The 16046-nt window shown below is 42.9% G+C and overlaps 1 protein-coding gene and 1 long non-coding RNA gene across 3 annotated transcripts in view; one reads left to right on the top strand and one right to left on the bottom strand.

The window, feature by feature from the left end:
• Positions 1-516: 516 nt before the first annotated feature.
• Gjd2 (gap junction protein delta 2) lies at positions 517-3735 on the bottom strand. Of its 2 annotated transcripts, none has more exons than XM_004861506.3 (2): positions 3150-3735; positions 517-2115 (listed from the first exon to the last, which is right to left on the bottom strand). In XM_004861506.3, exons 1-2 carry the CDS (start codon positions 3218-3220, stop codon positions 1221-1223), a joined length of 966 nt encoding a protein of 321 aa, XP_004861563.1. In that variant the 5' UTR covers positions 3221-3735; the 3' UTR covers positions 517-1220. The 2 variants fall into 2 exon arrangements, with proteins under 2 accessions (XP_004861563.1, XP_087063657.1); XM_087207531.1 differs by having other exon boundaries at positions 3475-3735.
• Position 3736: 1 nt separating this feature from the next.
• LOC147829023 (uncharacterized) overlaps positions 3737-16046 on the top strand; it is a 34268-nt gene continuing 21958 nt past the window's right edge. Inside the window, exons 1-3 of the long non-coding RNA XR_015449806.1 lie at positions 3737-3912; positions 6275-6315; positions 15670-15830. This is a non-coding gene — a long non-coding RNA (uncharacterized LOC147829023). The remainder of the gene's footprint in view (positions 3913-6274; positions 6316-15669; positions 15831-16046) is intronic.

Genomic DNA, 16046 nt, shown 5'->3' with positions numbered 1-16046 from the left:
AATATGGCACTTAAATAAATAAGAGCAAAGAGAAGGAAACATATTCACAATCCAAAGCAATAGGTTTTTGAACCTTTGGTATATGTCTCAAATAAGCATCCATAAACAGATGATAGCCAATAGTGTTTCGTTTCAGGTTTTTAAGCCAGTGATTGTGTGTGTATGTGTGTTTCAAAACTAACTGATAAAATAATAAATTGGGATTGACATGGGCTGATTAAGGTCTCTGGTGTGAGCACACAGGTAAATTCAAACCATGGCAAAATGTGCAGCTGTGATGCACAACAAAACCATATAAGAAAATGAGTAAGATACACCAGCTAGAAATTCTGTGGCTTGGGTAAACACCCTCATTATTAACAAAAACAAAATCTTTTTAATGCTATTCAACATCCACAAACTGGAAGGTAGAAATACCCCAAAGATCATAAATACATGCCTAACAGTGCAACAACCATCTGACAAAAGTGTTGTAGTTGCATATTGCAATTCCCTCCCGCCCACCCCTCCCCCACCCATAATAAACAGCACCAGTGCAATTTGAGTTAGAAAACTGGAAATATTGAGACATTCCTAAGGTTTTCATAATGACTAAGAGCCAGTCTGATGGGGCTCTAGGGCAAACCTCTGCCACGGCCCATCTCCAAAAAGCACCCCGTGTAAATCCCTCTAGCTTGCAGATAAACCATATTAGGTCTAAATGTAAGGCCAGGTTCAGAAAAAAGCTGGCATGCTATCCTGGTTTGAGGAAGAGGGGCATGCTGATGGGGGAGATACATGGAGGATCCTCAAGGATATTTGTCCTGAAGCCCAGGATAAAGGGATGTGTTGAAATAGGTCACAAAATTTGTATTAATGAAGTATTTGACTCATGCCATTTACCAGAATACAGAGCTCAGCAGAGCTAAGTCCTGCTTGGTGGCTGTGCAAGTCTGCTGCTATCAGAATCTGGACCCTAAAAGAAGAGGTCCAAAAAAAGATGTCAACTCATCCATCTCACCACTCTACTCAACAGTACTCAACTGCCTGTGTGGAGCCAGTGGTGTAATACGCGACAATGGGTCTACTTTTTCTCCTGTCATATTGATGCAAGATCTTCACTTAATCAGCTTTACCCTACATTTTCATTTTATGAATAAGGGCTGATTTATCCACTCTTGAGCAGTTCGTTTATGTTGGGGCTTCTTGTTATCCCGAAGGCCTTCCCAAAACCTGCCCTTTCACACATAGGCGGAGTCACTTGACTGAGTCCTCCCAAAATTGGGAACACTGACCCGGGGGAGGTCCTTGTTCCGGATCTCATAGACTGACTTCCTTTTGGCCTGGGCCCCTCGCACAGCCAGCTTGATCTTGCGCCACCCCAAGTGGTTGAGTTCAGCCAGGTTGAGCACGACGCAGATGCCACTCACAGCAAACATGAACACTAGGAAGACAGTCTTCTCAGTGGGCCGGGACACATAGCATTCCACTTCCTTGATGCAAGGGTAGCGGTTACACTCATACAAGCCTGGGACACTAAAGCCATAGAGAAAGTATTGGCCGACCAGAAACCCAATCTCCAGGGCATTTCGGAACACCACTTGAATAATGTAGAAGCGAGAGATCCCTTCCTGTCTGCGGAGCTTTGATCTCGCTGCCGTGCGCAAACCTGATGGGTGTGGAGTCAGCTCCTTAACCTCTAGGCAATCTGGCTCTGTCTCCTTGCTAGTGTTCTCTGTGTTCTGCAGGACCCCATTGACGATGGCATTTTGCAACTTCTTATCTTCTCGTTTGCCTCCACCACTGCTGCCACCCCCAGTTCCTCCAGGACCCCCCATAGACTCCGGGGCGTCTCTATCCAGAGCTAGGAAGACAGTAGAGTATCGGCGTTCTCGCTGCTTGGCCGACTGGTGCACAGAGTAGGTGATGAAGCAGAGACTGGGGGTGCACACCATTATGATCTGGAAGACCCAGTAACGGATGTGAGAGATGGGGAAGGCACGGTCGTAGCAGGCCTGGTTACAGCCGGGCTGCAGTGTGTTGCACACAAACATGGTCTGCTCATCATCATACACCGTCTCCCCAACAATGGCCACAATGAGGATCCGGAAGATCACCACCACAGTCAACAGGATCCTGAGCAGAGGAAGAGGGAGGGGAAGAGATTCTCGTGAGCTGTATCATTGATGGGAAAGCCCAGTTCTTCCCTTGCCTGTCCTGATGTTTGCCCGGGAGCTGTCCATCACTTTGTGGTTCTGAACTGCAAATCTGGAAAACATTTCTGTCTCTTTTTCTGCTACCGGGAAATACTTCATATTACAGGAATCCCAGGTATGTGCATACACTGGTCATGATCTAGTAACAATGTATGTATTTCACCTCTCTGCATGTCATGTATAGAGATACTTAGCACACCTCTCCTCTGGATATGGCAAAGGCCCACAAAACACTTGTACAAACAGCGCGTGCTTCAAGGTCTAGACACAGGGCATGTATAGAACTACTCTGTGTGTATGTTTGGTTTATTCTCAATATAATATTGAACTTAATACTTTAGAGAAAGATATGTATGAGTATATATTCATATATATGCATGAATACATATATATGCAGATACATACACACACACACACACACACACACACATGCAAATATAGACTCCCAAATATGCCATTTGGATGTGTGGACTCCTGACACCGTCAGTTTAACAAATCAGTTTAGTGGAAAAATATTTGTTGAGAAAAGACGCATTTGCTCTGAAGAGCAAATCCATCTCCCCATTTGCCCTTCTCTGTCCAAATGCAATCCTGCCTTCTTTGTAGATTCTATTTAGGGCACCGGATGGAGACTGGCTCTGACTCTGGAGAGTCGGGGGGCAGGGGGGGACCAGGACGGAGCCAACAACTCCTTTTCTGAGGTGGGAAGAGTGACTGCCCCTCCCTGGTGGCGCTTCCTAGGGAAGGGATGGGGACGCGAGTCAGGAGCAACAGGAGGAGGGGGCGTCGCTGGGCGTGGGCAATCCCTCCACGCGGGAACACAGGCGCCCAGACCAGGACGACGGGGAGGAAGCAGAGGACGGGCAGGGGCCCCGGGGTGGCTGTGGAAGGGGGAAGGTGCTCCGAGGGCCGTCCGACAGGCCCGCTGACGGCCGGCCGGCGGGGCGCCCTTACCTCCCGATCATAGTGGAGTGCTGCTGCACGGCGGCTTCCAGCAGCCTCTCCAAGATGGTCCATTCCCCCATCGCTGTGCATCCGGAGGCAGCAGACAAAGACTGGGCAGCACCGGGCACGTTCCCGCTCCTGGCCCCTCCCCGGGCCGCACCTCCCGGCTGGGAGCGAATTGCCCCCCCAATGAAAGAAGCAAACGAAATTTTTAAAAATCCACGAATTCCCCCCTCCCTTTTATTGTACTTATAAGAGGGAAATGGGGAAAGAAATCCCACGCGTCCGGACTGATGGGAAGGGCAGTTGGCGCGTTCCGGAGAACAGCACGAACCTCCGGCGCCGTCCGGGAATCGGGTCTGATCCGCTGCAGTGCCCGGGCAGGGGGCGGAGCAGGTCCGTGCGTTCCGGCCCGCGCTGGGGTCTGCGGGCGGCCGCTCGCCCGGGGACCTGCGCTGTGCGGAGGGTCCGGGCGCCGACCCCCGTGCTGCCACGTCGCGGGCACCTGGAGCTCTCGCGCTGCCGCCTGCGAGGCCCCCGGAGCGCGCGGAGCTGGCTGCGGGGCTGGGGAATCCGCGGCCGCCTCTAATCCGCCCTTAAGTAGTCTCCGCCTGCGTCACGCCAGGTCCTCTGCTGTCGCCGCGCGTCTGAGCCCGAGGGGTCGGGGACGCGCGCGGGGGGAAGGAGGCCAGAGTCCTGGGGCCTGGCAGGGAGCGGGGCGACTCGGAGAGGAAGGACTGCAGCGCCCCTTGGGGCCTCCCGAGGCGCCCAGGTAACCTCACCTGACTGCCCGCCCCCTGCGCGAGGAAGGGGAGCCCTGAGCAGAGGCGGGGGCGCATGGGGAAGGGTGTGAGTGGGCAGTTGATCTCTCTGTGCAGCCCTCACCTTCCGCTTCTGCCTTGGGGAGATAACCGAAATTCCTTTTCTGGATGGAGACGCCGGTAGGGGGAGGGCGCTTTTTAAATCTCCCGTGGAGATGAGGAGGGCCTGAGACTGAGATTGCCCTTTAAATCTTTTTTTTTTTTTTTTTTTTCGGTACCGGGGATCGAACTCAGGACCTTGTGCTTTGAGACTCGGAGGGTCCAGAGCCAGGGTGAGGAAGGCCGGATGAGAGCCCTTTCAGGCTGAAGGGTAAACGCAGGTGTGAAGCCTCCTCTGAGATGAGGGTTGGATGAAAGTGTGTAATGGCGCCTAGCAATGAGGTGGCCCTGGTTAAAGACCCTACTTCCCCAGCACAAACCCAGATGCCCTGCTATTTCTATTTTTATTTTGCTAATGGGAGAGGAGAGTAAGCTTCAGGTCAGCCTGATCTAATCTGAATTTAAGGAGATCCCTTATTCTGCTAGCAACCTCACCCCGCCCCCACTTCTCTTGCCCAACCTTGGCTTTCCTCCCTCAATGAGCAATCCCGGTTTCTGTTTTTATTTTTACATTTTGTTGTCAGTTGTGTCTAGAACAACTCTGATTGTTCGCTGGAAAATTGGAAGGATCACACCAAGCCACTAATTAGCTCAGGGATCAGTTTTAGGAGACATTGTAGTTAGAAGTACTTCCTATAAGTGTACCAAAAGCACGGTGAAGTAAGAAGTGGTCATCCTTCTAAATATTCAACTGTGAAAGGGTGGCTAACTCGTTTTAGACATATAATACAGCTTTAATTATCCACGGGGATCATAGTGCACATGTGTATTACATAAGACCACACCACAATGGACTTCCAATTGTAGAACAGCCAAGGTGGTTGGGTAGCTGGTGGCCCAGGGTCTGGGAAGAGGGGGCAGGGTATGGGCTCAAGTCCACTCACAGTGCACTTCTACATAAATGGTTTTTAAAGACATGACCCAAGATTTTGCACCACAGGAATGAATAAGAGTCCACTAAAATGCAGAAAGGTGTAAGGTATAACTAGAACACTAGAGTGAAGGGTACACAGCTTAAAGTCATTATGTTCTTTAGGTGCTTACGAGTGATGACATCTCCATGATCTAAGTCATCTCTATTCCCTTTGCTATCCTCAAAGGTTATATTCTCTCTAATGTGGCAGCCCAAGCTTTACATGCTCAGCAGCATTCACTGGGCTAGTTTAGCAGGTGTTGGGACCACAGTGAGGGGGAGAAAAATGGGAATGAGAGCAGTAGGGCTGGTAGTTTGCAAGGACACTTTCTATGAGGGGTCAGTCTTTTAAATTGTTTTAATCTTTTTCTCAAGGACTCTATATCAATTACTTCATACCTTTTCTCCTTGTTGCTTATATGACTTTGGCCAAACCACCTAAATTTTAGGTGCGAATTCTTGATTTCTGTGATTTCACTCCTACCCTAGTAATCATGGAAGCACTATACATTCTTAAAATTTTGTTGTTATCGGAGCCAGTGATGAGAACGTATTAATAATACAGGTACTTAAAACTAACTTGCATAGATTTTAATTTAGCACATTTTAAATGGGAGCCCATGTCTGTATTTTTAATGAATACACTCAGATAATCTAATGAACACTAAAGTTTATACTATGAGTTCCACTGTTGTTCATCCAAATTCTATTTTAATATTGCAGAATGAATTTCAAGTAAAAGCTAATGGAAAGAGCTTTCCTACCGACTTAATGGACAGTTGACAATTCAGTACCCTAGTGTTTGAAAACTGTACTGTAGGAATTTTTAAAGTGTATTTTTCTGCAACCTATGTCTTTAGGGTCACTATCTTTAGGGGCTTGGGAAAGTCAAAGTATAGAACATAATGACTTTAAGTTGTGTAGCTTATTTTGGCACATTTAAAGATATTAAACAGACTTCCCTTGGGACTTTCTCACTATTCTCTCCTTGTCTGAGATTCTTTCCTCCAAGTTTGACTACCAGAGAAGGAGCGAATAGAGGGATCCAGGTAGCAAAAGGAAAACCTGGTTTTTCAGCCTTGTAAATCCATGTCTTAGCAGTAATATCCTTTAACTGGGCAGGAAAATATTCTCCACCTCTAGTAGGAAAAACTGAAAACTCATGTAGCAAATGGCACTGCTGAATATTCTAATTCAAGGGTGGAATGCATTTTCTAAGAATAATCCCATTTACTATGGGTGTGTCTGGGTTTGATTTTATGTTTATAATGTCTATAATTTCATTCTTTTCTCAACTATAGGATTCAAGGTGAACCTTTAGCTTTACTGCTTCAAATATTTGGTAAGTGAAACTTCACTAGAACTTTGTGTGCTGTAAGAATCAAGGTTAATGTACTCTACTGGACCATAAATTCTTGGAGAAGAGAAGACATACCTCGTATGTCATACTGTTTTCTATAGCATCTTTAGCATCATTGAAATCAACTCTTCGCAAGTAGCTATGCTGGCTTTCTATTTCCCTCAATTTGGGAGATCTACACATTCCCCAAGTAGATGTTGGTCCCAGCTATCCCTCTGACACTAAGCAGCATGCAAGTCAGAGAGGAAAAAGGAGTTCCTTCTGTCAAGTAAAAATCTTTAGCAGCCGGAGGGCAGCCTGGACCCCTCATAGCAAGTGTCCTTGCAAACTACCAGCGCTACTGCTCTCATTCCCATTTTTCTCCCCCTCACTGTGTTCCCAACACCTGCTAAACTAGCCCAGCAAATGCTGCTGAGCATGCAAAGCTTGGGCTGCCACATTAGAGAGGTGGTCTTAGAGGGCTGATCACAGCCCTGGATAAAGCTCCCCTGGGAAGTACCAGCACCTATAGTCTCCTGGGGTTTGTGTGACTGGGAGGGGCAGCATCCTATGTGAGATCGGTCTCTGTGTTAAAGTCCTCAACATTTCATTCACAAACAGCTAGGATTAATCAAGCTTTATCTCTTGCAGTGGCCTACTTATATTTGTTCCTAATGAAACATCACATTGTCTTCTGAAGGGGCAAACCCAACCTGTCTTGTGAGTCTTAAACATAAGAGGCAGATGAAATCTACTCTTTCCTACAAAGTGATTGTGTGTGTGTATGTGTGTGTGTGTGTGTTTCCTGCCCTATGTTTAAATCTCAGCTCAAATGTTTAGGGAAACAAAGTTGGCTTTGCTGTTTAGACAAAATGTATATAAAGTAATACAGTGGACCCTTGAGTTACGACTGACCTAACATATGAACAACTTGGGTTATGACCAGAATTTTAGTTTTAACTTACTGACAAAGTCTTGAATTTTACCTGAATGCTGGCCATTTGTGCTTCCAGATGGTCTCAGATACAGATTTAACCCTTAAAGCGTTCTAGAAGGAACATTACAACATCCTTTCCTGTGTGGGGTTAATTGAGGGATCCTGGGCCAATGACTCTAAGGACACTGAGATCTGCCTGGAAGAAAGTGTGGCGTAAAATTATACAGGAGAGAGACTGAAGAAAATTGACCAACCTGAGTTACAAGCATCCCTTGGGAAGAAAGGGTCCACTGTATCTCCAAAGGAAATAAAGCTGTCCAACCTACCAGTCTTAAGCAGCCTTCAACAATGTGTCTTGCCTTGTGAACTAGGACTCACCTCGTTACTTTCAAAACTGTTCTACAATCTCATGGATCCAATTGCAAAACTGTATGTTAGCCCCAAGAGACTGTATACCCAAATGATGGGAAAATCTCACATCTTTTACCTACTAGTCCTTTGAATAAAAGGCTATGTTTCCCTTAAAAAAAAAAAAAAAGAAAAAAAACACATACAAATTCCTTCTTCTTTACCTACCATGTATACAGAAAATAAACCTTTGTGTAGTAATATCTCAGAGATTAATGTAATATGTCATTGTGGCCAAAGCAGATTTGTGAAATCACAGCAAATAAATTAACACTCCATTAAGAATCAAATCAACCCTGCTGACACATAATCTTTCCCATTTATGTCAAGTCGTGATTCCCATTCACGTCCAGAGCCTCCCAGGGGGGCACATTAGACCTGCAGAAAGAGATTTCTTTTAAGTCAATGCTATTCAAAAGTCATTCAGCTATAGTGCACAAGAGCCTGCCTGGGGTCTGGGCACCCGCTTCTTCACACTGTCTTTGTCACTGTCCAGCCAGAAACCCAGCCATGCAGGATATAGCTAGGATCCCTGCTGAGTGCGCTTCCAGTCTGTATAAAAAATATGAGGAAATTGCAGGGGAAATGTGTGTGGGTAGGACCTGCTCCTGACAAACAGTTAAGCTTGGAGAATGTATTCCATTGACCACATATGTTCTTCCCGCACTCCTTCCACATCAGAGTGTGGTGCTGAAAGTTAAAGCTGAAAGTTGGATTCCCCCTGGTATTTTCTGTCAACAGCCAAGATTATAATATGGAATTGGTATGTGTCCCCAAAGGAAACTTCTCTAAGATCTGCAGCATCTTATCAAGGCCTTCCTTGCTCTCATAATCGTATGTAGATTCTCTTGGCTGTGTGGTATCTTGACCTCCTGAAATCCAGCCAGTCTCTGGTTTTTTTCCGGGACTCCAAGGGCTCCTGCATTACCCAGCCCAGAACGTACTTGACTTCTGCTCACTCTCAGGCACCAGCATCAAGCCTGGTTTGGATATTCTCTTGGGTCTGCAGCTGGGGTGGGACTGGAAAAATACTACTACTCACTTGTCACTTACCACATCCTCAGCCGAGCATTCATCAAGAGCACAGACTTGGGTGTTTGATCTGCATCAGCGTTCTCTAAACTTCAGGAGACAACATCAGAGTTGTTATTTTGGTATATACTCATCTTTTCAGCTAGACTCTACGTTGTTCTTGGTCATATGGTTCACACCTGCACTCACCTTGACACCATATCCTGTTGATCTTTGAGCCTCTCAACCTCACGCACACCCTGCTCCTTACTACGCCTCCATAAAGAAAAGTAATCCGATAAAAAAGCCCACACCAGGGTGTTAATAGCTGATAACCACTTAATGTATTATCCTTCTCAGAGGAATTATCCTCATGTAAGTTGTAAAGCTTCCAAATCCAAAGAAATGAAATTTTTAAGGTACTTTTCAAAGTATTATATTTAAAGATGTGAATAACTATTTGGGGACAACAGACTCTCTGAGCCTTCCTAAAATGATATCACACAAGCAGTTGCTTTTCTTATTGGTCTATAAAGTGGCCCGACTTGGGGAAATAGAGAAATCATACAAATGCCATGTTTCAAAAGTGTTACCGCACGTTATAGTCACCTGGGGAGCTCTGAAAATCTCAGGGCCTAAGCTATCCACCAGATAAATTAAATCAGCATTTTTGGAGGTGAGACCTACACATCAGCTACTTTTTACTTTTTATTTTTTTAAATTAATTTCATTGGTACAATTGAGGTACACAATATAAGGACATTCATCATTGGAAATTTGCAACTTTACATAGTCTCTCTTGATTCTTATTTTTTCCCCATTCCCTGTCCCTCCCTTTAACCCCTCCATCCCTCCCTATTTACAAACACTTTGTTTACATTTTTTAATTTTCTCATATTAATTCCATTCCCTTCTTTCCTTTCCCCTACTCCTCACACTTCTCCTTCCCATTTGCCCCTTTTCTTCCTATTTCACATTATCTAGTATACCTTTTAGTCCTTATTTACACTTTCACTTTCTCACACTAGAGAAACTATTCGGTATTTACACGTGTGTCCTATTTATTTGACTTAAGAGTATCGCCTCAACGTGCATCCATTTAGCTATAAATGTCTCTAATTGCTCATTTTTTATGGCTGAGTAGTACTCTGTTTTATTAAAAAAAAAACACATTTGCTTTATCCAGTCTCCAGTTGATAGGCAATTGGGCTACTTTCAAGTTTTAGGTATTACACAATTTGCTGCGATATATGTGCATGGGTGCACATATATCACTGTGCTATCATTCTTTAATTCTTTGGGAAAGATACCTACCGGGGAGTAGCTGGGTCAAATGGGACTTCCAGTCCTATTCTTTGAGGTATCTCCATATTGATTTCCACAGTAGTTGCACCAGTCTACACTGCCACCAGCACTGGAGCAGTGTTCCTCTTTCCCCACAGCCCCACCAGCATTTGTTATTGGTTGATTTCATGATAGCAGCCATTCTTTCTGGGATGAGGTAGAATCTCAGCATTGTTTTAATTTATACCTCTCAAATGACCAGTGATGTTGAACATATTTTCATATGTTTATTTGCTACTTCTTTTTCTTTGTCTGAGAAATGTCTGTTCATTTCAGATGCCCATTTTTGGATTGGGTCTTTAAATTTCAGAGGTCTGATTTTTTTTAAGTTCTTTATAGATTCGAGATAGTAGACCTTTGTCAGGGGAACAGCGGGTGAAAATTTTTACTCACATTGTGGGTTGTCTCTTCACACTGTTGGCGGTTTCTTTTGCTGTGCAGAAGCTTTTTAATAAGAAGAGACCCCACTTGTTGATTGTTTGTGCTAGTTCATGGGCAACTGAGGTTTTGTTCATAAAATCTTTTGCCATGCCAACGTCTTCAAGAGTTCTACCTAACCTCTGTGCCAGCCGGTTCAACTTTTCTGTTTCAATATTTAGATCTTTAATCCATTTTGATTTTAGATTAGTGCATGGTGAGAGATGCAGGTCTAGGTTTAATCTGTGGCAAATTGAAACCCAATTTTTCCAGCACCATTTATTAAAGAGGCTATCTTTCCTCCAGTGAGGGTGTCTGGCTCCTTTGTCGAAGATGCGCTGCATGATGTGTCTGGAGTTGTTTCTGCATCTTCTAATCTGTTCCACTGGTCCTCAGGTCTGTTTCTTTGCCAGTACCATGCTATTTCTATCGTAGTAGCTTTGTAGCATAGTTTCAGTGAATTATAATATAGTTTCAAGTTGGAAGTTGTGATACCCCCTGCCATGTTTCTGTTGCCTAGAATTGCTTTTGCTATTATAGGCCTTTTCTTGTTCCAAATGAATTTTTGGATTGTTTTCTCAAGGTACATGAAGTATGTAGTGGAATTTCAATTGGGATTGCATTGAATCTATATAGCAATTTTTCAAGTATGGCCATTTTCACTATGTAGATTCTCCCTACCCAGGAGCAAGGGATGTCTTTCCATTTTCTGATATCCTCTTCAATCTCTCTTTCCATAGTGCTATAGTTTTCAGACAAGAGTTCTTTGATTTCTTTTGTTAGGTTGATTACTAGGTATTTCAGTTTTCTGGATGCTATTGTGAAAGGAACTGTTTGCCCTATTTCTCACTCAGTGAGTCTGTTGTTTGCGTAGAGGAAAACTATTGATTTTTGTGTGTTGACCTTGTATCCAGCCACTTTACTGAATTTGGTTATTAAGTCTAGAACTCTTTTTGTGGAGTTCTTGGGGTCTTCTCTATAGAGTATCATATCATCTGCAAATAATGACAATTTGACTTCTTCATTTTTGATCTTTATTCCTGCTATTTCTTTCTCTTGTCTAATTGTTGTGGTTAATGTTTCCAGAACTATATGGAACAGGAGTGGTGATAATGGACATCCTTGTCTTGTTCCTAATTTTAGTGTGAGGGATTTCAGTTTTGACCATTTAGTATGATATTGGCTGTTGGTTTTTCATAGATGGCTTTTATCAGATTGAGGTAGAGACAGTCTATTCCAATTTTTTGTAGGGTTTTTATCATAAGTGCATGTTGGATTTTGTCAAATGCTTTTTCTGCATCTATTGAGATGATCATATGGTTTTTGTCCCTGGCTCTATTGATATAGTGTATTACATCAGTTGATTTGCATATGCTGAACCAACCCTGCATCCCTGGAATGAATCCCACTTGGTCAGGGTATATGATCTTCTTGATGATCTTCTGCATTCTATTTGCCAGTATCTTATTAAGGATTTTTGCATCTATGTTCATTATGTTCTCATTTTCAGTTGGGTCTTTCTCTGCTTTGGGGATCAAGGTGATGCTTGCTTCCAGGAATGAATTCGAGAATATTGCTTCCCTTTCAATTTCATTGGAGAGTTTAAACAGTAGTGGCAGTAATTCCTCTCTAAATGTCTTGCAGAATTCAGCAGTGAAGCCCTCAGGATCCAGGCTTTTTTCAGTTGGTAATTTTTTAATTACGTTTTCAATTTCATTGATTGATATTGGGTTGTTTAGAATTTTTAGGTCTTCTTCATTTACTTTGGTAATTCATACTTATCTAGGAATCTGCCCATTTCTTCTGCGTTTTCCATCTTATTGGCATATAGGTTCTTGAAGTAGCTATTGATGATCCTCTGGATTTCTGCTGAATCCATTGTAATTTCTTCCTTTTTCATTCCTAATTTCATGGATTTGGGCCTTTTCTTTCCCTTTTTTCTTTTTCATTTTTCTTTTTGGTAACAGGAATCAAACTCGAGTCCTTGCACTTGCGATGTAGGCTTTGGAACCACTGAGCTAAATCCCCAGCCCTGTTTTCTTTTTCTGATAAGGTTGGCTAAGGGTTTGTCAATTTTGTTGATTCTTTTGAAGAACCAACTCTTGGCTTCATTGATATTTTGTATTGTTCTCTTAGTCTCCATTGCATTGATTTCTGCTCTGGTCTTTATAATTTCCTCCCTTGTATGAGCTTTCGGTTTGTCTTACTCTTCTTTTTCTAGAAGCTTGAGGTTTGGCATCAGGTTGTTTAATTTGACTCGCTCTGTTTTCCTAATATGAGTATTCACTGCTATGAATTTCCCTCATAAGACTGCTTTCATTGTGTCCCATTGATTCTGATATGTTGTATTGTCATTGTCATTTAATTATAGGAACTGTCTGATTTCTTCTTTAATTTCCTCTGAGACCCATTGGTTATTCATAAGTGTGTTGTTCAGTTTCCAGATATTCATTAAACCCCTTTGGTTTCTTTTGCTATGGATCTCCAATTTCATTGCACTATGGTCTGATAATATACAGGGGATAACTTCAATTCCTTTGCACTGCACTGACTTTTAAACATGTTCTATGAGCAAGTATGGGGTCTATTTTGGAGAACAACCCATGTGCAGCTGAAAAGAATGTGTATTCTGGGCTGGGCATTTAGCTCAGTGGTTTCGCCGCCTGCTGCGCAAGCACAAGGACCTGAGTTCAATCCCCGGTACCAAAAAAAAAAAATGTGTATTCTGATTTTGTGGAGTGGAACACTCTGTAAACATCTGTTAAGTTCATTTGTTCAAGAGTTTGAGTTGTAGTATTTTGTTGCTTATTTTTTGTCTAGTTGATCTATCTGTGACAGTGGGTTATTGAGGTCCCCCACTACTATTGTATTAGTGCTTATTTGATTTTTCATATCCATTAGTATTTGTCTTATATAGTTGGGCACACTAGTGTTTGGTGCATATATGTTTATGATTGTCATCTTTTCCTTTTGAATTGTTCCCTTTAGAAGGATGTAGTGTCCTTCTTTGCCTCTCTTAATCAGTGTTGGTTTGAAATGTACTTGGTCTGCAGAGAGGATAACTACTCCTGCTTTTTTCGGGTTCCTGTCTCATGAAGTATTGTTTTCCATGCTTTAACTTTCAGCCTATGAGTTTCTTTTTGAATTAAGTGTGTTTCTTGCATGTGGCATATTGTTGGATTTTGCTTTTTGACCCATTCTGCCAGTCTATTTCTTTTGATTGTTGAATTGAGACCATTACATTGATAATTATAACTGATATGTATTGACTTATCATTATCATGACTTTTTCTTTTTGTTGGATTCTCCCCCTTTGGGTTTAATTTCTTGTCGTGTGGGATAGTTTCATTCTGCTGGGTTTCCTGGGGTTGTGATCCTCATTGTCTTTTCCTAGGATATTGTCTAAAATTTTTTTGAGTGCTGATTTGGTATTAATGAAGTTCCTAAGGTGCTCTTTGTCATGAAAGTATCTTATTTCTCCATCAATTTTGAAAGATAGCTTTGCAGGGTACATCAATCTGGGTTGGAGGCTGTTTTCCTTTAGGGCTTGAAATACATCACTCCAAGCTCTTCTTTCCTTGAGGGTTTGTGTTGAGAAGTCTGCTGTGATTGTGAGGGGCTTTCCTTTGTATGTGATTTGTTTCTTTTCAGTAACTGCTTGTAGAATTTTGTTCTTCTGTTGGGTTTCTGGAATATTAACTATTATATGTCTATGTGTAGATTCTTTTGATCAAGGCTATTTGGAGTGTGATATGCTTCCTTTATCTGTATGTCAAATTCTTTTCCCCTGCTTGGGAAGATTTCTGCCATCATTTCTGTGAACAGTTTTTCTTATGTCATCTGCACTCTCTCCTGTTTTTTCATTGACTCTGGTCAGTCTTATGTTATTCTTCTTTGCATCATCTAGCAGCTACTGGAATGATTTCTCATGGTCCCTTACTATTTTAAAGAAATTTTCCTTTTCCTGGTCACTTATATCTGAAATCCTGTCCTCTCATTGGCTCATTCTGCTCTGTAGACTCTCAATGGAGTTTTTAAACACCTAGAAATCTGTTTGCATCTGTTTTATGGATTCCATTTTTTTCCTATTTTTGGATTCCATCATGTTCCTCAGCTCCTCTATTTTCTTTGTCTGTGTCCTCTCTAGATTTATTATTCATGTCTTTCACTATGGTCACAATGTCTGCTATTATGTGAGAAATTATTTCTGATTTCATTTTTTCCAGATCCTCTTTTGTTGCCAGTTCAGGGAGTCCAGGTGCTGGAGTATCAGAGAATTCCCTCTTGTTTCCCTTTGGGGTTGCTGTAGGTGATCTGGAAGTCTGGTTTTGAGACTTGTTTCTGTGTCTTCTCATTTCAACATGGAAGGGGGGGGTGTGCTACTGGCACTCTCACAGCTCACCTCCTCGCACTGGTCAGGGCTCTGCTCCTCTGCGCTGGGGATGGTGGTTGGGCACCCTGAAAAGCTCAGCTTCTTGGTGCTGGGGGCTTCTTCCCCTCTGCTCTTGGGGTGGTGGTATTGCAGTCCTAAAGGCTCACCTCCTCAGTGCTGGGCAGGGCTCTGCTCCTCTGTGCTGGGGGTGGTTTTTGTGAGCCAGAAAGTCTAAGCTGCTCATCACTGGGGTCTTCTACTCCTCTGAGCTGGGGCCAATGATGTGGCATCTGGAAATGCTCAGTTGCTCTGGGCTGGGTGGGGCTCTGCCCCTCTGAGCTGGGGGTGATGGTATGGCAGCCCAAGAGGCTCAGCTGCTCTGCTATGGGGGCCTCTGCTCCTCTCTTGATTCCATTTCTAATATCACATTAGTATTAAACTCCTGTAATGAACTGGGAAAAGCAGGACAGTGCAGAGAAACTGAGAGGGAGCTACAAGTGGGTCCTCGGCCAGCCTTCCAGGGAGCTCAGGGGCTGAGACAGCTCCTCTTTCTTTTTTTAAATGAAAACCCCTCCAGGTATTCCAGTATGGAGTCAAGTTTGAGCAGTAGTATGATAAATGTACATCATTAACTACTTAGGAACAGCAGCCCTGCAGGACTCTGATAAAATAAGCTTTCTCTGACATGATGGAAATGATGCTTCTGGACACAAAGCCAGAATTTCATTCTAAAAATGTGTTTATTTGGTCCTGTAAGTACTTAATATAATCCACACAGGCTAAGTAGTTAGTTGCTAAACTGCAAACACCCATCTCATTTCATTTCAGTCCACTTCTGGCCATCTGATCCTCTGTATTCCCATTACAGTGCCATGTGTGTATTAATGAAGTGACTGCATCCGATTACGTCTTTTATTCAGAGAACAAGAACAGCCCATCTATTTTCTTCTCCAGCATCATTGTTTCTGTTATGATGTCAATAACTATGTTATTCTACTTCGTGTAGAAGTAAAATGGTCCTTCAGTAAGGTAAGAATATAAATCAAATATGTTATTATTTATAATTAAATTTTAATATTAACTCATACCTATAGGACAGATATTTCCATCAAAAGCATGGAATTTCTTATATCAGATATTTGTTACTAGGCTCTCAAAGTGTCCATCATATAGCTCATATTACTGATCAAGTTGTTACAATTGGTATATGAGAGGAATCACTTAAAAGCTGAGTTAGTCATGCTT

This window comes from Heterocephalus glaber, unplaced genomic scaffold (genome assembly GCF_053883595.1).
Source record: "Heterocephalus glaber isolate CG9 unplaced genomic scaffold, H.glaber_assembly_v1.0 deba00000809, whole genome shotgun sequence".
Classification (NCBI taxonomy): Eukaryota; Metazoa; Chordata; class Mammalia; order Rodentia; family Bathyergidae; genus Heterocephalus; species Heterocephalus glaber.
This window is presented reverse-complemented; position numbering and strand designations above follow the sequence as displayed.

Bases quoted from the DNA above. Each gene is read 5' to 3' on its own strand.
- Gjd2 (XM_004861506.3), bottom strand. From the start codon at position 3,220: ATGGGGGAATGGACCATCTTGGAGAGGCTGCTGGAAGCCGCCGTGCAG. The intron at 2,116-3,149 runs GTAAGGGCGCCC...TCCTCTGCTCAG, and splicing joins CACTCCACTATGATCGGGAG to GATCCTGTTGACTGTGGTGG.